General features: G+C 41.4%; 1 protein-coding gene and 2 non-coding genes across 3 annotated transcripts in view; 2 read left to right on the top strand and 1 right to left on the bottom strand.

Moving 5' to 3' along the window:
* Window positions 1–1,636: 1,636 nt before the first annotated feature.
* On the bottom strand, window positions 1,637–1,709 carry trnak-uuu. Its single transcript has one exon. It is a non-coding gene; the product is annotated as a tRNA-Lys (tRNA).
* A 2,282-nt stretch (window positions 1,710–3,991) lies between these two features.
* trnar-ucu lies at window positions 3,992–4,083 on the top strand. Its single transcript is given in 2 exon segments — window positions 3,992–4,028; window positions 4,048–4,083. It is a non-coding gene; the product is annotated as a tRNA-Arg (tRNA).
* Window positions 4,084–14,635: 10,552 nt separating this feature from the next.
* Window positions 14,636–23,729, top strand: part of LOC120034993 (programmed cell death protein 4-like) — a 38,153-nt gene continuing 29,059 nt past the window's right edge. Inside the window, exons 1-2 of the mRNA XM_038981722.1 lie at window positions 14,636–14,877; window positions 15,004–15,103. Coding sequence (XP_038837650.1) covers window positions 15,058–15,103 — 46 coding nt within the window. The 5' untranslated portion in view covers window positions 14,636–14,877; window positions 15,004–15,057. The remainder of the gene's footprint in view (window positions 14,878–15,003; window positions 15,104–23,729) is intronic.

Here is a 23,729-nt window from a genome sequence, read left to right as displayed (position 1 = left end):
TGGTAAAGAATCTTATTTGACGTGTCAAATAGTGTTATTTGACGCCTCAAATAGTGTTATTTGACGTGTATCTTTTTGACACTAAAGACCCAAACGGCGTTGACGACACGTCAGTGTGTCTTGTACTGAAAAGCCTATGTCAGCCCGGGAAATTGACCTCCCTAGCCTTCTCATCTGAAAGAACGAACTCTTTACAAAATCATCATGCCGTTCATTGATTTAGAAAGCAATTTACCTGAGAGTACGTTTTCTGAGGATTTCTTGAAAAAGCTGTGCTCCAAAACAGCTGCTGTTCTAGGGAAACCCGAAGAGAGAATGATGTTGGTGGTGAAACCTGGACTGCCAATGCTCATGGGTGGAACTTGGGCTCCTTGAGTGATACTGTCCGTGTCCGCCATCGGTGTCACTGACATTGCCGAGAAGAACAAGGAACACAGTGCCAATATCTTCCCTTTCCTTACAGGAGAACTTGGACTTACTGAAGACCGGGTCGTGATCAGGTTCTACCCACTGGAGCCACATCAGGTTGGAAAGAAAGGAACTGTTATGAGTTACCTGAAGGAGGAACTTTCTGCACCAGAATGACTTCACACATCTGTTCCACAACAGTTACCATCGGAGAACAACCCCTGGCAGTGGATTTCCACCACTCAATTGGACATGACATACCATATGACAAAGACCTGTATTGAATTTTATCACTATGGTATTTGACCCCATGAATCTATGCCCTGGAAACTCATTAATTTATATTACATCTGCGATTAGTAAACCAGAACCACACATTTGACAAGCTAGATGATATAAGAATATATTAATGTTTGATTAGAGGAAATGTAAACCAATTGACCTTTATTCAAAGCTATTGCTATTTCATTTCATATCTCAACCATCTGATGTGGTTGAGATTTTTTTTTCTGCTATGTTTTGTTAGTAAGAACCACAATGACTAGCATAGATGTAAGACTAGTATTAACAGTCAATCTTTAAGTATGTACTGTGCAATGGAATTCAGGTAAATGTCAATGTACGGCAGCTGTGAAACACCATCCTATGCATTTGTTGAGAGTATAGAAGTAGATAAGGACATAACATGGTGTTGCATTGGACTAACATGCACTCTGTATTTGTGAAGGACTGTGCTTAGTAAATTGACATACAATGTATTCCTTTTGAATTTCAGTCCTTTTTAATATATAAGTATCAAGTAAATGTTGTGAAGGCTTTGCTGTACAATTAGTCATACTAGAAATAAAAGTACATCAATTCTAAAAATATATTTTTTAAAAGCCTATGTCAGCCCATAAAGTACATGGACAATGTCTCTACCTATTGGAATGTTTTGGAAATGCACAAATTAGCCCCACATCTAGAAACAGCCTTGAAAGTGATATTCCAATCAAATCCAGTCAAACTCTTGTTCTGTATTTATTATTGACTATTGCATAATTACAGCTTGGCGGTCTTTAAAACTGATAAACACAAGAAACGGACCTTCTGAATACAACGAATTAGTGTAAACACAAGAACGCAATTTAGGCGTGGTCTTCAAAATTCTCGTTTAGCCACCTAGCTAGCTAATGAAACGTAGTTTATGCCCAGCAATATTTAGCAGGTAAAAAAAAAAAAAAAGCATCGCCCGAACAGGGACTTGAACCCTGGACCCTCAGATTAAAAGTCTGATGCTCTACCGACTGAGCTATCCGGGCTCTGGCTTCAGCAGGTCATGTATGGTATTTCAGCAAATTTCTAAGACTCTGTTTCAACCTCATTTCCAAATTTCTAGTTGCGACAACCAATCATATCGCCGTCTGCAACCAAGACGTAACCAAGAATTGTACTCGCCAACCAATCCGAGACGCCAGTGCAACCAAGAGGTAACCGAGAATTGACCAATGAGGATAGAGCTATGGCGGGACCTTTAAACTCTAGAAGAGGACCATGGAAAAATATATTTCCTGGTAATTTTGTTCGCGAATTATCTTTATTTTCTGAAGTAACGTTAGCTACAATGTTTTGTTGTCTGCTGTTTTCATTGATCACCATCATCGATCGGAATATCTAGCAGGTAAGATCAGTGCATTAGGCTACAGTAATATGCTAGCACGGTTCGGTTAACAATATTTAGTGTAGCTACAGTAACGCTATCTAACGCGTTAGTAAACTGGTGTTTTGACACTGAACAGGTTATCAAAGTAACGTTTTTGTCTTTGGGTGAGCTGACATGACAAGGGCTATGTTGAGAGGTAGCCTGCAAGTAAGCATTCCATTGCACTGTTTACACCCCGCTGTATTCTGTATATATGATTAATACAATTGGATTTGATTTGATTTTTGACAGTAAGGATGCTTGCCATTTCAGGAGACAGTTCTAAAAGAAAGTACACCAGGGCTATATCTCTGGATACATTTGGCCAGGAGGGCTGTACTGGCCCGAGTTGGCAACCCAGCAACAAGACAGTTCAGCCTTTAGAGGAAGCAGACCTTCAAGTAGGTTGTTAAAAATGCTCTGTGGTATGCTGGGTATTTGGTGGCATTGATGAAGAGTGATGCAAAAAACATGCTGCCAATCAGATGACTTTGTAGGAGTCCCACCATCCAGCATCCAGTCCACACCTCTAACCGCATCAGTCCTCCGCTCCTCTACGGACTACTCCACCACCAGCTGGTTCTCTGTCCGTGGCCTTGACACCTGTGCCCTGCTGGACCTCTGTTCATGATCTCCACATCTGTGCCCGGCTGGGCCTCTGTTCATGATATCCACACCTGTGCCCGGCTCAGCCCTGTCCTCTGCTCCTTATGGGCTTGGCATTCTGATGGAGCCAGCGATCAGTCGCTCTCCGTTTTCAGTTAATTATTTATAATTGTAATTATTTGTGTTCAATTGTTTGTCCTTCTGTGGTGATTATTTAACTGTATATACAGCATCATTTGTCATTGATGTATTACTCATAAGTATTCTCCCCTGTCGTTCTCACGTCTTCCTCCAATTCTGTGTCTTCAATTACTTCCTTTATTTACTTTTTTTTTTTTAACCAACATTACGTTTTCGATGTGAACTTGATATTAAATGTATAAATTAAGCTATTTCTCTCATTTGAGATAAGCCTAAACAGCCCAGGAATCTTGTTTAACACATTTAGGCTACCCTTCTATAAATTCGAATCCTGAAGAGGGTGAGCGGTTTGACAAAAAGAGACAGGTTTTCATAATAAAAAGTTACGGATGACGATGACAGATTTACAGGCTGAGAGGAACGAGGATTGTCGGATGAAGCCCGATACTTTTCTACTCTCAGATTGTCACCGTAAGGAAAAGAAAGCATTTAAAACGATTCAATGCTAAATACAGCAGCCGTGTTGGGATTCGATACAGGGTCGGCATCGACGAGTATGTTGGTTCCTGGTAGAAAATGCCCCCATTCTTTAATTCCTGGTGTCGCAACCTCGATTGATGAGCTATATCCTTCGGATTGGTTGGCGAGTGCAAATCTTGGTTACTTGTTGGTTGCAGTGATATCATAGCTAGGTTGTCGCAACCAGAAATGTCCTCGACTAACTGGGGGATGCTCATAAAGCTACAATGCCAGTTAGCACAATATATTCGCTTGTTTCACTAAAAAGCATGTGATTCTTGCTCTATTGACAATGCGAAAGAGCGGTCCCTTTATGTTCAATTCACTGCACAACGCGTCCGTGGCAAGAAAACGATAAACTAAAGCGGTTTCACATCTCAGCCAGCAGCCCACAGCAAATGTTTTGTTACTCAATGCATACTACAGCAATATTATTAGGGCTAATGTATATTATACGTTGTTCACTTACAATGTACACGACATCTATACTTATCTTCCTTCACATATGACGTGACCATTGTGACGTATTTAGTAACCTGTGTACACAGAAAAGCTAGATCAAATGCGTTATGACTACACAAGGTTTTACGGGACGCCGCAACGTTATATTGGCTAGTGCGTAACCTATCAACAGGTGGCTCCGTGGCGCAATGGATAGCGCATTGGACTTCTAGTCAAGCACTTGAGGAGTGATTCAAAGGTTGTGGGTTCGAGTCCCACCGGAGTCGCATCTTTTGCGCAATACAGTAATGGGATGCAGTATAACTTCAAACACAAAACCACGCTATTTTTCGTAATAAGCAACCGCTCTTTATACTCCTCAGGGCATATCAAACATAATTTTCATGTCTATGCGTTTCTCACTTCAAGTTGTTTACTTGATCGAACAATTTTTAATGGCAAATATCTAAATAACATTACAATAATAGTTATTTCAGTCCATTATAATCCAGATAACAAATTACTTTGAAGGGTTTAAATGTGTTTGTCACGTCAATATCCAAGGTAGGCCTATTTCAATTCATGGGAATTAATGACAAACACTACTGGGGACTTCTTTCCTTTGAGTACACTGCTTTAAACCTCCGTGACAGGAGAGCACCACCCGGTAAGGTGGACTCATAGTTTTAAGGAAAGGGTTAAACTAATGTAGCTAGAATGCTATAGTAGTGCGTTATCAACAGTGCAAGCTAACATAACATTATAAACAGTATAAACCCATACATAGGCAAGCATAAGTTAGAACGTTAGCATTCCTGTTAGCATGCGGCTAATTACACTAGGCTATGGGGGCCGCCATCTTGGAATGGTCACATGACAATAATAACCACTGGAAGCGATCATTTTAGGCCTATAGGTTTCAATGGCAAGCAGTAGTCATTCAAAAAGTGTACAAAGCAGGTGATGTAACATGGCATATTACATACAGGTGAAATACTAACCAAGTTATACTGGATAACAGTTAGGTATAGTTGGCTAGTGACAATGTAATAAAGGGATTGTTACATAGTGAAAAGGAATACACAATATGTAGGCCTTTACAACATTAAATAATAGTCACTCTGGTTCCACAAAGTCCACTTACATGGGCAAACAGGTGAAAGTCCTTGGATCAAATCAAAGTTTATTTGTCACGTGCGCCGAATACAACAGGTACAACCTTACAGTGAAATGCTTACTTACAGGCTCTAACCAATAGTGCAAAAAAGGTGTTCGGTGAACAATAGGTAAGTAAAGAAATAAAACAACAGTAAAAAGACAGGCTATATACAGTAGCGAGGCTATAAAAGTAGCGAGGCTACATACAGACACCGGTTAGTCAGGCTGATTGAGGTAGTATTTACATGTAGATATGGTTAAAGTGAACAGAAATCCTGAGGTGAAGGACACAGCACAGCGATACAGCATCTACTCTCTCTGTGTAGCTGGTGGAGACAGGTCAAAGTAGCCTAAACGGGTCTTAACCAGGTAATTGCCCGCAGCTGATTGGCTAAATATGTCTGGTGATTAGAATAATAGTTGCCCAGCAACATGTCAACCAATCAGAGGTCAGTTGGCCAAGGTCAGGGAGATGAGAGTTCAATAGCTAGACATCTTGGCGCCAGAAACGTCTATGTTTTAGTGGAGCCCCACTCCTGTGCTGTGAGAAACTATTATGTGTATGAGGCGCATGTGGAGGACTTTGTTTAGCGTCATGTCATTTTATCAATGCTATATAGAATCCATCCTATCTTTTTAATATTTTGAGGTGGTTTGGTGCTCTATGGAACACTAGTCAGATTGATAAGGGTAATACAAATCTGTGGGAACATGGAGAAAGTCAGGTACCCCTCAATGACATCTATACAAAACAAGTGATGAAGAAGGTGGACACACACTCCCGCATTGTGGCCCTTTGTCCCGCTTACCACAACCAAGTAATCATGTCCCGCATTTAATCAACAAATTCGAACGCATTTATTTCCACCTGTCTCTTGGAATCACGTTTCGCTTATGACAAGATATATATCATAAGGGTGTGGTAGGCCTACTGGTGATATTAAACACTTATCCAATCATTGTTGGGATCTGATATTCGGCGCAATGCAAAACTAGAGGTTGGCCAATGTCATCGGCCTATCGTCAAACAATGACATTTCTCAAATCCTTTCAGGTTAAATTCCAGCTACATTTAGAGGACAGTTGGGACCAACAAGGCCTACTTTGAAATTAGGTATGCCTAACTTCGTGTTTGAGTTTATTGAAAATGTTCTTGAGAGAATATGTGTGGGCATAGGCAGACGCTGCAATTGGAGGATGCATTTTATGCATATTACACACTGAACAAAAATATAAACGCAACATGTAAAGTGTTGGTCCCATGTTTCATGAGCTGAAATAAAAGATCCCAGAAATATTCCATACACACAAAAAGCTTATTTCTCTCAAATGTTGTGCACACATTTGTTTACATCCCTGTTAGTGAGTATTTCTGCTTTTCCAAGATAACCCATCCACCTGACAGGTGTGGCATATCAAGAAGCTGATTAAACAGCATGATCATTACACAGGTGCACCTTGTGCTGGGGACAATAAAAGGCCACTCTAAAATGTGCAGTTTTGTCACACAACACCAGAGTGCAATTGGCATGCTGACTGCAGGAATGTCCACCAGACCTGTTGCCAGAGAATTGAATGTTAATTTCTCTACCATAAGCCGCCGCCAACGTTGTTTTAGAGAATATGGCAGTAGGTCCAACCGGCCTCACAACCGCAGACCATATGTAACTATGCCAGCCCAGGACCTCCACATCCGGCTTCTTCACTTCCGGGATGGTCTGAGACCAGCCACCCGGACAGCTGATGAAACTGTGGGTTTGCACAACCGAAGAATTTATGCACAAACTGTAAGAAACCATCTCAGGGAAGGTCATGAGCGTGCTCATCGTCCTCACCAGGGTTTTGACCTGACTGGATTTCAGCGTCGTAACCGACTTCAGTGGGCAAATACTCACCTTCGATGGCCACTGGCACGCTGGAGAAGTGTGCTCTTCAGGAATGAATCCCGGTTTCAACTGTACCAGGCAGATGGCAGACAGCGTGTTTGGCGTTGTGTGGGCGAGCAGTTTACTGATGTCAATGTTGTGAACAGAGTACCCCATGGTGGCTACGGACAATGAACACAATTGCATTTTTATCGATGGTAATTTGAGTGCACAGAGATACCGTGACGAAATCCTGTGGCCCATTACTGTGCCATTCATCCGCTGCCATCACTTCATGTTTCAGCATGATAATGCACGACCCCACGTCATAAGGATCTTTACGCAATTCCTGGAAGCTGAAAACATCTCAGTTCTTCTATGGCCTGCATACTCACTAAACATGTCACCACCCATTGAGCATGTTTGGGATGCTCTGGATTGACTTGTACGACAGCGTGTTCCAGTTCCCGCCAATATCTAGCAATTTCGCACAGCCATTGAAGAGGAGTGGGACAACATTCCACAGGCCACAATCAACAGCCTGATCAACTCTATGCGAAGGAGATGTGTTGTGCTGCATGAGGCAAATGGTGGTCACACCAGATACGGAATGGTTTTCTGATCCACGGCCCTACCTTTGTTTTTAAGGGATCTGTGACCAACAGATGCATATCTGTATTTCCAGTCATGTGAAATCCATAGATTAGGGCTTAATGAATTTATTTCAATTGACTGATTTCCTTATATGAACAGTAACTCAGTAAAATCTTTGAAATTGTTGCATGTTGCATTTTATATACTTTTTTCAGTGTATCATGAGATTCAGTAGGCTACATCTGTCTGTGCTGCTGTCACATCTGCTCCTGCCACGCCCTCTAGTGCTCATCCGGTGTCTCCTTGACCTGCTGCCACTCCCACAGTGCTCTCTCCCTCCCTCTCTCTGTGTGTGTGTGTGTGTGATTGTGTGGGCGGAGACAGGTGTGCTGGAGTCAGAGCAGATCCCCACCAGTGCTGCCACTTCCACACTGCCAGATCATAATCTCTGCCCAGTCAGTCCATGTTTCTAGCCGTTTGTTCCTGTTGTGCCTGTTTTCCCTTGCCTGATGCTGTTTTCCTCTCCGCTACAGTTCTGCCCGCTCTGACTGGTCCCTGTCTCCAGTCCGACTTCTCGTCAGTCGTGCTACTCTGTCCTGGATTCCCCACTCTACGCTCCCTTGGATTCCCCTCCGGATCTGCTTACCCTGTCCCCATACCTCTCGCTCCAGCCTCTGCCTCCGCACCTGGTTTCCAGCAACCCGCCCGAGCATCCCCTGGCCTGCACTCAATCTTCCCCCCGTGTTTCAATAAATACCTTGGTTACCTCATCCCAGTCTCCTCGTCTAAGTCTGCTGTTGGGTTCACCTGTTCCACTCCGCGTGACAGCTGCCTCCTCAAAAAATGTCATGTAGGCGAGACTGCGATTGTCCTGCAAAATCATCCTGTTGTCCTGCGTTTTAATATTTTAAACGTGGTCACCCTAGGCCCTTTACACAGACAAAGAGACAACAATTACAACTGGACAATATATCTAATAACAGGGCTGAGCTTGCTTTATGCAGGGTTGCATCATGTAGGCCTTTGCATCTGTGATTCAAAAGTTATTCATACAGTATGTCATCACTTTTATGTTGATTGATTCATTCCAGTCAATAATTTTAAGGGTAACTATAGGCTCCCTTATACAACCTAACATATCCCTCTGTTTCATTCTCTGACACTATCTTGGTTTTCTCTCTCTCTCTGTCTCTCTTTTTGTCTCTCTCGCTCTCTCATATCATCAAAGTCTAGCTTAATCATACCCAATCTTGTCAATCATGTATTTATTTTAAATTAAATGCTTTATTTCAATCCTTCCCTGCCTTGTTTTCAGTGTTTTATGTATTTTAATGTTTTATGTTTTTGTATGAACAAAAACATATATAGGATGACTATAATTCACTATATACTGTACATATAAAGTGGGTAACAGTATGTAAACATTATTAAAGTGACCAGTGTTCAATGACTCTATGGGCAGCAGTCTCTCAGGTGTAGGGTAGAGTACAGGGTGGTAGCCGGCTAGTGACAGTGTCTAAGGTTCAGGGCAGGGTACCGGGCGGAGGCTAGCTAGTGTTTCATGTTTAACAGTCTGATGGCCTGTAGATAGAAGCTGTTTCTCAGTCTCTTGGTCTCAGCTTTGATGCACGTGTACTGTCTCCACTTCCTAGATCAGTGGTTCCCAACCAAGGGTACTGGGCCTATCCACAGGGGGTACTTGAAGACTCATGAGCTTAGTGGTAAAATGCACGAGGGGGTACTTCAGGGGTACTCTGGTTAGAACAAAATTCAGTTGGTGGTACAGTAACCGGAAAAAGTTGGGGACCACCGTTCTAGATCCTAGCCGGGTGAACAGGCTGTGGTAGGTAGTAGAGAGAACATTTCCATGTAATAATTTAGCTACAACAACTACATTAAAATAACTTCCACCGCCGAGGATGGGATTCAAACCCAAGTGTACAGAGCACAATGGATTAGCAGTCCATCGCCTTAACCACTCGGCCACCTCGTCATGTCAGGTGTTCATTAGGTTGTTTTTTGTTGGTGGGGTTTTTTGCTCCAAGGGGTAAAAGATCACTTAAAATTAGGTACATGTTGAGGGTTTGATCGAGACTTTGAGAAATAATTTAGCCACACATTCACATTTTAACAGTTAAACCAATATTTTTATATATATATATATATATATTATTTTTTTTAAGTACTTTTTTATTAGGGAGTAGATCAGCTTTAATATTGCAGATAGATTGTAGCTTCCATCAATGCAGTTGTCTGCATCACTTCCAATCCCCCATATCTTTTTTTGCAAATATATATATATATATATATATATACAGTATATATATATATATATATATATACAGTTAAAGTCGGAAGTTTACACTTAGGTTGGAGTCATTAAAACTCGTTTTTCAACACCTCCACAAATTACTTGTTAACAAACTATAGTTTTGGATAAGTCGGTTAGGACATCTACTTTGTGCATGACACAAGTAATTTTTTCAACAGTTGTTAACAGACAGATTATTTCACTTATAATTCACTGTATCACAATTCCAGTGGGTCAGAAGTTTACATACACTAAATTGACTGTGCCTTTAAACAGCTTGGTAAATTCCAGAAAATGATGTCATGGCTTTAGAAGCTTCTGATAGGCTAATTGACATATTTTGAGTCAACTGGAGGTGTACCTGTGGATGTATTTCAAAGCCTACCTTCAAACTCAGTGCCTCTTTGCTTAACATCATGGAAAAATCAAAAGAAATCAGCCAAGACCTCAGGAAAAAATTGTAGACCTCCACAAGTCTGGTTCATCCTTGGGAGCAATTTCCAAACACCTGAAGGTACCACGTTCATCTGTACAAATAATAGCATGCAAGTAAAAACACCATGGGACCACGCAGCCGTCATACCGCTCAGGAAAGAGACGCGTTCTGTCTCCTAGAGATGAACGTACTTTGGTGCGAAAAGTGCAAATCAATCCCAGAACAACAGCAAAGGACCTTGTGAAGATGCTGGAGGAAACAGGTACAAAAGTATCTATATCCACAGTAAAACGAGTTCTATATTGACATAACCTGAAAGGCCGCTCAGCAAGGAAGAAGCCACTGCTCCAAAACCGCCATAAAAAAGCCAGACTATGGTTTGCAACTGCACATGGGGACAAAGATCGTACTTTTTTGAGAAATGTCCTCTGGTCTGATGAATCAACAATATAACTGTTTGGCCATAATGACCATCATTATATTTGGAGGAAAAAGGGGGGCGCTTGCAAGCTGAAGAACACCGTGCCAACCGTGAAGCACGGGGGTGGCAGCATCATGTTGTGGGGGTGCTTTGCTGCAGGAGGGACTGGTGCACTTCACAAAATAGATGGTATCATGAGGGAAATTGTGTATATATTGAAGCAACATCTCAAGACATCACTCAGGAAGTTAAAGCTTGGTCGCAAATGGGTCTTCCAAATGGACAATGATCCCAAGCATACTTCCAAAGTTGTGGCAAAATGGCTAAAGGACAACAAAGTCAAGGTATTGGAGTGGCCATCACAAAACCCTGACCTCAATCCTATCGAAAATTTGTGGGCAGAACTGAAAAAGCGTGTGCCAGCAAGGAGGCCTACAAACCTGACTCAGTTGCACCGGCTCTGTCAGGAGGAATGGGCCAAAATTCACCCAATTTATTGTGGAAAGCTTGTAGAAGGCTACCCGAAACGTTTGACCCAAGTTAAACAATTTAAAGGCAATGCTACCAAATACTAATTGAGTGTATGTAAACTTCTGACCCACTGGGAATGTGATAAAAGAAATAAAGGCTGAAATAAATCATTCTCTACTATTATTCTGACATTTCACATTCTTAAAATAAAGTGGTGATCCTAACTTGACCTACAACAGGGAATTTTTACTAGGATTAAATGTTGGGAATTGTGAAAAACTGAGTTTAAATGTATTTGGCTAAGGTGTATGTAAACTTCCAACTTCAACTGTACCTACATACATACATATATACACATCTTAAAATATATATATATTTCCTTTATTACCCTCCAACCCTACCACCCCACACCCAATTGGAGCAAACTAGTGAACAACAACGCTTAGGCCTGTATTTCCCAGCTTATACATACTATATACATTAGTATGTATATAGTATGTTAAACCAGTTAAACCAATGTTAACATTTTAACCCGGACCATTTCTGGACCACATGGGCAAAGTATAGGGGATTTCTTTATCCCTTTATATCCCCATATCCCACATTAACTGGATGTCGAGTCTCTCTCTCTCTCTCTCTCTCTCTCTCTCTCTCTCTCTCTCTCTCTCTCTCTCTCTCTCTCACTCTCACTCTCACTCTCACATCAACACCATTAACCCTAGACCCACTCCAATTTGCATACCACCCAAACAGATCCACAGATGATGCAATCTCTATTGCACTCCACACTGCCCTTTCCCACCTGGACAAAAGGAACACTTATGTGAAAATGCTATTCATTGACTACAGCTCAGAGTTCAACACCATAGTGCCCTCAAAGCTCATCACTAAGCTAAAGATCCTTGGACTAAACACCTCCCTCTGCAACTGGATCCTGGACTTCCTGACGGGCCGCCCCCAGGTGGTGAGGGTAGGTAGCAACACATCTGCCACGCTGATCCTAAGCACTGGAGCTCCCCAGGGGTGCGTACTCAGTTCCCTCCTGTACTCCCTGTTCACCCACAACTGCATGGCCAGGCATGACTCCAACACCATCATTAAGTTTGCAGACGACACAACAGTGGTAGGCCTGATCACCGACAATGACGAGACAGCCTATAGGGAGGAAGGGTCCTGAGATCCTCAAAAGGTTCTACCGCTGCACCATCGAGAGCATCCTGACTGGTTGCATCCCTGCCTGGTACGGCAATTGCTCGGCCTCTGACCGCAAGGCACTACAGAGGGTAGTGCGTACGGCCCAGTACATCACTGGGGCTAAGCTGCCTGTCATCCAGGACCTCTACACCAGGCGGTGACAGAGGAAGGCCCTAAAAATTGTCAAAGACTCGAGCCACCCCTCTCTACTACCGCATGGCAAGCATTACCGGAGTGCCAAGTCTAGGACAAAAAGGCTTCTCAACAGTTTTTACCCCCAAGCCATAAGACTCCTGAACAGGTAATCAAATGGCTATCCAGACTTTCTGCATTGTGTGCCCCCCCAACCCCTCTTTTTACGCTGCTGCTACTCTCTGTTTATCATATATGCATAGTCACTTTAACTATACATTCATGTACATACTATCTCAATTGGGCCGACCAACCAGTGCTCCCGCACATTGGCTAACCGGGCTATCTGCATATGCATAGACACTTTAACCATATCTACATGTACATACTACCTCAATCAGCCTGACTAACCGATGTCTGTATGTAGCCTCGCTACTGTTATAGCCTCGGTACTGTATATAGCCTGTCTTTTAACTGTTGTTTTATTTCTTTACCTACCTATTGTTCACCTAATAGCTTTTTTGCACTATTGGTTAGAGCCTGTAAGTAAGCATTTCACTGTGAGGTCTACACCTGTTGTATTCAACGCACGTGACAAATGAACTTAGATTTGATTTGATTTGAAAAAAGCTTTCGAGTCAATTTGGCACGAGGGCCTGCTATACAATTTGAAGGATAGTGGTGTTTGGGGAAAAACATACGACGTTATAAAATACATGTACACAAACAACAAGTGTGAGGTTAAAATTGGCAAAAAACACATAGATCTCTTTCCACAGGGCCAGGGGGTGAGACAGAGATGCAGCTTAAGCCCCACCCTCTTCAATATATATCAACGAATTGGCGAGGGCACTAGAACAGTCTGCAGCACCCGGCCTCCCCCTACTAGAATCTGAAGTCAAATGTCTACTGTTTTCTGATAATCTGGTGTTACTGTCCCTTACCAAGGAGGGCATACAGCAGCACCTAGATCTTCTGCACAGATTCTGTCAGATCTGGGCCCTGACAGTAAATCTTAATGGTGTTCCAAAAAAGGTCCAGCTCCCAGGACCATGAATACAAATTCCATCTAGACACCGTTGCCCTAGAGCATACCTCGGCCTAAACATCAGCGCCACAGGTAACTTCCACAAAGCTGTGAACGATCTGAGCGACAAGGTAAAAAGAGCCTTCTATGCCATCAAAAGGAACATAGAATTTGACATACCAATTAGGATCTGGCTAAAAATACTTAAATCAGTTATAGAACCCATTGCCCTTTATGGTTGTGAGGTCTGGGGTCCGCTCCCCAACCAAGAATTCACAAAATGGGACAAACACCAAATTGAGAATCTGCATGCAGAATTCTGCAAAAATATCCTCAGTGTACAACGAAAAACACCAAATAATAATCCAGAAAAGAGACTTCCACCTAAAAGGAAGCAATTCCCAAACCTTCCAAAAAACAGCAAACTAGAATGCTATTTGGCCCTAAACAGAGAGTACACCGTGTCAGAATACCTGACCACTGTGACTGACCCAAAATTAAGAAAATCTTTGACTATGTACACAAAATGAGGTGGAAACTGATCTGCACTTCCTAACCTCCTGCCAAATGTTTGACCATATTAGAGACACATATTTCCCTCAAATTACACAGACCCACAAAGAATTCTAAAACAAATCTCATTTTGATAAACTCCCATATCTATTGGGTGAAATACCACAGTGTGCAATCACAGCAGCAAGATTCGTGACCTGGTGCCACTAGAAAAGGTCAACCAGTGAAGAACAAACACCATTATAAATACAACCTATATTTATGTTGATTTATTTTCCCTTTTGTACTTGAACTGTTTGCACATTATTACAACACTATATATAGACATAATATGACATCTGAAATGTCTTTATTCTTTTGGAACCTTTGTAAGTGTAAATGTTTACAGTTAATTTGTTATTGTTTATTATCTATTTCACTTGCTTTGGCAATGTAAACATATGTTTCCCATGCCAATAAATCCCTTAAATTGAAATTGAATTGATTGGTCCTTGCAATACCGGTTCCTTGGGACGTCCCTACCGCATTGAAGTTGAAATAAAAAATGGTTCGGGTTAGGTACCGTTATGATTGGGATAACGGTAGGGGTTAATTTGAGAGTTTAAGGTAGGGACGTCCCAAGGATCTCGGATAACACTAACCCCAAATGATTGGCCAGAACAGAAAAGGACTTGCCCCTGTATTAACCACGTGATATTGAGACAGACGTTCCAAAGTTAAAAACAGACTTTGTTTATTTTCTAGGTTGCTGCGGAAAGGTCCACGGATTATTTTTCTCTTTGCGCATCGGGTTTTTTCCGTGCTCTTTTTTTAGATTTATTCTGAAAGGAGTAGTAGATATATATTAATTTCATTAAAAAAAGTGTGAATTTATTTGACTTTAATTTTGCTACGGCATTTCATATTTGTTGGGTATTATAGCTGACGTTATATAGCACGAGCAAGCAAGCTGCTTGAGGGTGAGGATTAAACGTATTTACAATTTTTGCCATGCATGTGCATAACATCAATGTTTACTTTAGATGCACATTTTGTTTGTTTGTTCACGCTGTTTTGCACGTTTCTGCTATTTGTTTTCGTGACAGGCCAAACGGTGTGGATTGCTATCAAACGGTAAACAACCAGTTCAAGTGAGCGCCATGGCGACCGAAGTGGAGACATGGACCACCGTTCAAAAGCACGATGGTGAGTAATTTGAATAGCATATGCACGAATGCATGCTTATTTCAAGGCAGTAAATCGTTTTTAGATTAAACGACGAAAACATGTTTGCTCACTTCGCCCATTGTCTCAAAGGGTTGGGCTGCAGTTCCAGCCACACTCCACCATGTGCTCTAATGCTCGAGCACTTGTATTAGAGCGAACCAGTTAGCAATGTAGCTGGATAGCTAGCAAGTTAATTCGACAGCCAACTCACAAATTGCTGGACGACATATTTGACTATGCAGTGTTTTTTTTTTAATGGACCATTGTCTCGCTGGGCACATGTGAAGACGCACACTAATATTTAACCCATTCGAGACTTGTTTTGCATTAACGTACCTTCCTCTTTGGCGAAAGGCTAACGTATCTGGCTAGCCATTTAGATAGCAATATGTAATCAACATACTGTAGTATACCGTTGTTGCGCAATCAACCACTAACAGTTATACACTGTCCTGTCATCTTTCAATTACGGACATTTGCCTACACATTTAGTTGTATTAAAGGGTGTTTTCTGATTTAATGTTACTGCTTTGAAGAACACATTTCCTTTACCTCTAGTCTGGAATGTCCACAAACATTCATGCAACATTGCTTTCATTCATGGCCAATGCTATCGTGTTTTTATTCATAATCTCGGTAATTTGACTAAACGCTATATACCCCGACAAACATCTTTGTTTGCATAAACATTGCGGTCGAACGACGAACTGAATCTATGTTGTCAAACAACACCACGCCCCCTTACCAGACGTGCAATCCGTTGCGTGCAATACCATTTTTATTGGGCTACATGAAAAATACTGCAACGAACATAAATTAACTTTTATGCATATTGGTCATTCATAATGCCAACGTTGAATGACACGGATTCGTAAAGGAGCTCAAATCATCCTCTATCGCATTGACATGAATATCCCCATTTCCCCACTGAGCAAAATGGTCGCATGACGTCTTACATTGGGTGAAGACATACTGTTACATGTGGCTATGGACTTCTACATAATAAATGTTTTTCTCCAGCAGAACTCGAGATTAGTAGACACATGCACAACCCTGTGTAACCGATGACTGACTACTCATGCGGAGTTGATAACCAGTGGGAATTTACCACCATAGAGTTAGAGGACTCTCTAGATGGATAAAACACGTTTTGTCATGGACACTGACATTGAGGGCTTCACCATTTTTAAAAAAGTAGTCAACTGGGTGGGACTTCCTATGGGTGAAGCAAGGATCACATGATTCCATCTGGGTCATCAGGAGGGATCCGCCAATATCAAATACAATGTTATGTCACATGCACCAAATACGGTTGTATACCTTACAGTGAAATGCTTACTTACGAGCCCCTAACCAACAATGCAGTTTAAAAAAAAAATATGAATAAGAATAGATTAAACTTGTGAGGCAAATATTCCATAACTGTAGGTGGCAGTAAATTGCCATCCTTGGCTCTATACCTGGTCAAACAACACACTCTGAATGGCAGTATGCACCCTTTCAGTTTGTTTGCCAACTCGTAGTATTAGAAAAATGTACTACTTCAAAATGGAGATGGCCTCAATCGCGCTGCCTGTGTGCTCACAGATGCCATAATGGGACATATACCAAGATGATTTCTTTATCATTCTCTATGTTTACCACATACGACTGGGAAAATATACTTGAACATCCCACCAGCTGGTAGAGACTAGTGGGGAAACTAGTCGATCATCCTTGAGCTCCAAGTGGGAGGTGGAAATGTTCCATTTGAAGTCGAAAATACCAGTTGGATGCATTCTCGTGCTTTGAACTCATTTGAGAAACACCCAATTAGCTAATGGCCAACAAGCTGTGTCAACCATAAACTAAAAGTACAGCTATCAGGCTTGTTAACAAATTATAGTGTTCAAAAACCATATGAATAGATTGCTTTAAAAATAATGTTTTGAGTTGCTTTTATCGAGATAATTTCCTTAGTGGGTTACGTCAGAGGTCACCATGTGGGAGAAGTCGGAGCTCAGCGGCGCTAGACGAGTTAACCACAAGGAAGTACCAGTTGAAGGGCCGTTCAAATAGTTTTTTCCCCCGGCTGTATGTGGTAAACAGTCTGATAGATATCATCTTTATATGTCCCAATGTGGCGTCTGTGAGCGCAAAGGCAGTGCCAGTAATGCAATCTCAATTTTGAAGTAGTATAATTTCTTATCTGCTACTTCTGAGTTGGCAAAAAAACTGAAAGGGTGCATTGCTTTTATATCTGTTCAAACAAGGTTAGCAATTTACTGCCACCTAAAGTTTTTTGGAATGTGTATAATTAGTTGGCTGATGACCTGGATGGAATCATGTGATCCTTCACCCACTTTAAAATGGTGGAAGCCCTCAAGGGCAATGTCCAAGTCAAATTTGGTTTTATCTATCTAGAGTTTTATCTATGGTGGGAAATTCCCACTTCCCACTTGGTTACTAACGCAGCATCAAGGTCTTACAAGATTAGTGACGTGGACATGTATAGCTCGCTATATAGACCAATTGAAATACTTGACGTAATGCATGTGCTTAATGTGAAATGGATGATAGATTTATATTTATATGGATTTATAGTATATAGATTACTATGGTTTGGAGATCAGGTTGCAATTGTCTCATTTACAGTTCCTATATCTGATAAGGATTAAATTAAAATGACTACAATTCACAGTGAAAATATTTACTAATAAACATTAACTCCAACAAGTGTTAAGCGGAATTAAACCCAGGGTTTCATCCTTGTGTCACGTGTGTGAAAATACTTACGTTATTGCCAAGTACATACATTGGAATGTCCCCCCCAAAAAAGTAGTGTTGGGAAATTAGTGCTTTAAGGCCGGTTAGATTTTTTTTTTCCAACAATAAAATCATTATGAAATGTCAATTAAAAAAAATGGAATTACTGTGAAATAATACAATATTTCAGTTGTGTATATATTACTTACTTTTTTAAAAACTTGTTATTTTTCTTATTCCTAAAAGTAATCTCATCTCTGCTCAGGCAGTAGCAACCAAACAGCCAGACAACGTTCTCTGTGCTCCCCATACTGTACTGTCTTTAGTCCTTCTATTTGGCTAGGACTGCTGTAGAGCTGTCTGGCAATCATTTTACTAGTTCTTCAAAGTAGATTGGGCATACTTTTAGGAGTTGTCTTTTTCCTCTCTCTTGATTGTGGTGTTCTTCTCTCATGTGGTCTGTGTGTATCTAACATAGCAGATGTAAAAGTGTACCCAAATCTAACTGCCTGTAGCTCAGGACCTGAAGCAAGGATATGCATATTCTTGATACCATTTGAAAGGAAACACTTTGAAGTTTGTGGAAATGTGAAATGAATGTAAGAGAATAACACATTAGACCTGGTAAAAGATAATACAAACCAAAAAACATGTTTCCAAAATATTTTTCCCCATCTTTGAAATGCAAGAGAAAAGCCATAATATAATATTGCAGTTTAGGTGCAATTTAGATTTTGGTCACTAGATGACAGCAGTGTCACCTTTATTTAATCTTTATTTAACTAGGCAAGTCAGTTAAGAACACATTCTTATTTTCAATGACGGCCTAGGAACGGTGGGTTAACTGCCTCGTTCAGGGGCAGAACGACAGATTTTTACCTTGTCAGCTCGGGGGATTCAATCTTGCAACCTTACAGTTAACTAGTCCAACGCTCTAACCTCCTGATTACATTGCACTACTCCACGAGGAGCCTGCCTGTTACGCGAATGCAGTAGAAGCCAAGGTAAGTTGCTAACTAGCATTAAACTTATCTTATAAAAAACAATCAATCAATCATAATCACTAGTTATAACTACACATGGTTGATGATATTTCTAGTTTATCTAGCGTGTCCTGCGTTGCATATAATCGATGCGGTGCGTATCGTTGCTCCAATGTGTACCTAACCATAAACATCAATGCCTTTCTTAGAATCAATACACAGAAGTATATATTTTTAAACCTGCAGGCAATATTTACCAGGTGAAATTGTGTCACTTCTCTTGCGTTCTTTGCACGCAGAGTCAGTGTATATGCAACAGTTTGGGCTGCCTAATTTGCCAGAATTTTATGTAATTATGACATAACATTGAAGGTTGTGCAATGTAACCGGAATATTTAGACTTATGGATGCCACCCATTAGATAAAATACGTAACGGTTCCGTATTTCACTGAAAGAATAAACGTCTTGTTTTCGAGATGATAGTTTCCGGATTCGACCATATTAATGAAAACTACAACTCCCTTCAGCCCAGCGTCTCACATGCAGTACCAGTCAAAAGTTTGGACAAACCTACTCATTCCATAATAATAATGAAGACATCAAAACTATATTAAATAACACATTTAGAATCATGTGTTAAACAAATCAAAATATATTTGATATTCTTCAAAGTAGCCCCCCCTAGATATGTAAGGCAAGGAATGTGCACTTTAATGGTTTACTCCATGCTTGAGTCATAGTTGTTTCCCATACTGGTGAATACATCTGCACATATGGGCTGTTGCTCTTTTTATATGAACTCTGTTGGCCCTAGTCTACTCGGAAGGCCTGTCGCGCTTGATTAAATAGCTCAGCTGCTGTGGTGGTGGTGGTGGTGGTGGTGGTAACACTCCCTGTCAAAGACGCCTTTGTGTGTGGGTTGGAGGAGAAACCCTCCCACAAACAGGCCTATGTGCTTCTACTGAGTTCAACACAACTGTCAGTTTAATCATTTCACCCCTGAAATGCTGCATTGTCCACACCACTGGTGACATGTCTTGCATAGGCATACATATAGCCTAGCAGCAGCTGGAACAAATTGCATTTTAATTATTTGTTGTCTAGTTGTTTGTGAGTTGACATTCTGATTTATACCTGCTTTGGCATGTCTTTTAAAAAATGTGATTATCTGATGCAAGTGTAGCATGTAACCCATCTTTTGAATGGAGCAGCAACTTGCCTATAGAGTATTTACTTGATAGGCTGCAGTGTTTATTTTAGCGGCGTTGTAGGGTACTTCCTGTCCAGAACATTTTATATAGATAGTCGACCATAGGTAAATATAGGCTGATAAGTAGAGTATAATGGAGTGTGCACTACACTGAAATGTCAAGCCGGATTTGTTTATGACCTACTGACTACACATAATGTAAGTTTTTAAAAAAAATATATTTTTTTAAGGTCCCCTCGGCCGATTTAATTTCAAATAAGGACCGACAAACAAACCCAGCTGGGAACAGATATATGGCCAGTACGAAATGGCACCCTATTCCCTATCACCCTATGCTATTTGGGATGTAGCTCATTGGCTCTTTTAGTGCAAACAATTATTTACTTAAAACAAGGACGTGTCAATTAAGGGAGGCCAAAAACAACACTTTTAAAACGCCTAATTCAATAATAGACCTAATGGGAAATTGTCCAATATCTTCCCAGTTAAGCTTATTCTTCCCAGTCAGCTCTGTAGCTAACTCGTCTTTCTGTCCGCCCCTTAGTGACAGTTGAACCCCCCCAGGACAAAACCACCAACCAACCACACCCCTCTATCTCCCTCCTTAACCCAACTGTAACAACACACCAAAAAAAAAGTCTGATTGTCCCGGATTAAGCCCCTTAGTGCTTGTTCGTGTTCAGCAGGGCACATTGTATAAAGACATGTAGCAACAGAAAACAATTTGTCTTGTAGGTCCAGGTAGTAGCACCTCCGCTTTACACCCGGTTTGGAGACAAATTCTCCACACCGAACACAGCCTTGTCAGACAGCAGTTTGGGACTGCATTTCAACATGTGAAGGCCCCCTCCCTTGCCTTGGTTTAAAAAACCTACTTTGCGTCCATTACCCCACTGACACCAATCTGTATGGCTGTGAGTGACCTTACTAAACTGCCACCTCACACCAAGCAGCCATTAGAACTGGGTAAATTCTCCCAGCTCTCTGAAAACTTTGCTCCACTGACCCCCAGGGCCAAACCTCTCTCCTCTTCCAAGCCAGTGCCAGGCCTAAACAGTGTACACACACACTAGGGATGTGACAAATGAAGAACAATTTTGCTTAACATTTAAACGGACAATTTTATACCTTTTTTCCCATTTTAAAATGCTGAGAATGTTTTTTTATTTTTTATTTTTTTAAATCCCACGTCAATTCACAGTGCAGAATAATGGTTCTATTACATATGCATGACCACTAAGGCCGGGAAAGGAAGTTATCTACCTCAGTCAAATACCCTTGAATGCACCTCAGCTACTACGTGTTTGTTTGTCTGCTAGGGCACTCTACGGCTTTTTAAATGACGACATGAAACCTTCACTGGAGATGGTTTCGAAGCGCCACTGAACGGGCATTTTACTTGTCTGTAAAGGAATGTCGATTCTGAAGCGGGACGAACACGTCCATCACTGGGCGACCAGAACTGTCAATCAAATAATCTTGAGCTGCCTGCGGGCAGCTAGACTGCTGCCTGCTCGCCGGCCACTATTTCCTAAAAAAATACTTTTTAAAGTTAAATACTGTGTTACCAAGTCATTTAGTAGAAAGAGAACCTTTTCCATTAGGAATCGACTCATAAAGCCATATTTGAACAAGATAAGTTTTACTGGGGGAGATCAGGTAATGTAATTATGTGCACGAGCACAAATCACCACATCTGTAATTTTAGTGCCGTCCGATTCTGCTATGTCAGTAATTTTTACTTGGCAGGAAGGTTATCCCAGTCTTAAAAACCTACTGTTTTTCGGCAAACTCCCAGGTCTTCTGATGGTACTTATCCTGTGCGAATCGGCAACCCTGTGTATTGAGGGATATTATAGTTAAACAGGTGCTGCACCCAGTTTGGGTAAGAACACGGGAACAAATTGATGCTTAAAACAAATTGCTATGCACGTAGCCTACAGGTAAATTATCCCTTTTGTCAAATATGGTCTTTCCTTGTGCCATACTTATCTTTTAAAAGATTAAGTGGATGATATCGTACCAATAAATTGCCAAATACGTCAGGTTAAAGTTCATGGTTCTTATTGATATGCATTATGACTTTTTCTGAACTGAAGGCCATTAGGCCAATATTAGGCTATCCCTAGAAATGTGGCCATCCCTGCTGTTATTGTGAAGTGGAAACGTCTAGGAGCAACAACGGCTTAGCCGCAAAGTGGTAGGCCAAACAAGCTCACAGAACTGGACCGCGTAGTGCATTAACATCGTCTGTCCTCAATTGCAACACTCACCACCGAGTTCCAAACTGCTTCTTGAAGCAAAGTTTGCACAATAACTGTTTGTCTGGAGTGATGAATCATGCTTCACCATCTGACAGTCCGACGGCCGACTCTGGGTTTGCCGGATGCCAGAAGAATGCTACCTGCTCGAATGCATAGTGCCAACTGTAAAGTTGGGTGGAGGAGGAATAATGGTCTGCGACTGTTTTTTATTGTTCGGGCTAGGCCCCTTAGTTCCAGTGACGGGAAATCTTAACGCTACAATATACAATGACATTCTGTGCTTCTAACTTTGTGGCAACAGTTTGGTGAAGGCCCTTTCCTGTTTCAGCATGACAATGCCCCCGTATACAAAGTGACGTTCATACAGAAATGGTTTGTCACGATCGGTGTGGAAGAACTTGACTGGCCTGCAGAGCCCTGACCTCCACTTCATTGAACACCCGGATGAATAAGGAAACGCTGACTGCGAGCCAGGCCTAGTCGCCCAACATCAGTGCCCAACCTAACTAATGTTCGTGGCTGAATGGAAGCAAGTCTCCGCAGCAATGTGCCAACATCTCGTGGAAAGCCTTGACAGAAGCGTGGAGGCTGTATAGCAGCAAAGAGGGGACCAACTCCATCTCAATGCCCAAGATTTTGGAATGAGATGTTTGATGAACAGGGGTCCATATACTTTAGGCCATGTAGTGTATCTTCCTGCCTGAAAGAGATTCCAGGCTTCATCATAATGGTCAATTGAATGTTTGGTAAAACTAATCCCGTCGGACCTGCTCGGTTAATAACTACATAACTGACGTTCTTAGTTCCCCTACTTCCGTGAAACAAACACGCACATCTTTCATAGCGCACTAGAGAGGGACTGAAAGAGGGGAGGGGCACAGTATAGGCAGGTCTGCCACCAGACAAACTGAATCGGAACCGTGTACTAGGCCCATCTATCAGCCATCAAAAAGCTGTATCTCACAATGGGATGCTTTTATTTTCTTGCTTGCAATGTCTCGCAACGTCAGAAAAGCAGGGCCTATCGTCAATGAAATGGCTAGGATAAATCACATTTTATGAACAGGCATAGACTTTACAGTGAAATGCTTACTTACAAGCCCTTAACCAACAATGCCGTTGTAAGAGAAATGTAACAAATAAAAGTAACATAATTAAAGAGCAACAGGAAAATAACAATAGCGAGGCTAAATACAGGGGGTACTGGTACAGAGTCAATGTGCGGGGGCACTGGTTCGTCGAGGTAATATATACACTACCGTTCAAAAGTTTGGGGTCACTTCGAAATGTCCTTGTTTTTCAAATAAAAACACTTTTTTTGTCCATCAAATTGATCTGAAATACAATGTACACATGAATGTTGTAAATGACTATTGTAGGTGTAAACGGCAGATTTTTTTAA

This window comes from Salvelinus namaycush, chromosome 42 (assembly GCF_016432855.1).
Source record: "Salvelinus namaycush isolate Seneca chromosome 42, SaNama_1.0, whole genome shotgun sequence".
Lineage (NCBI taxonomy): Eukaryota > Metazoa > Chordata > Actinopteri > Salmoniformes > Salmonidae > Salvelinus > Salvelinus namaycush.
The sequence above is the reverse complement of the archived record's forward strand: the minus strand, read 5'-3'. Positions and strand labels throughout refer to the sequence as shown.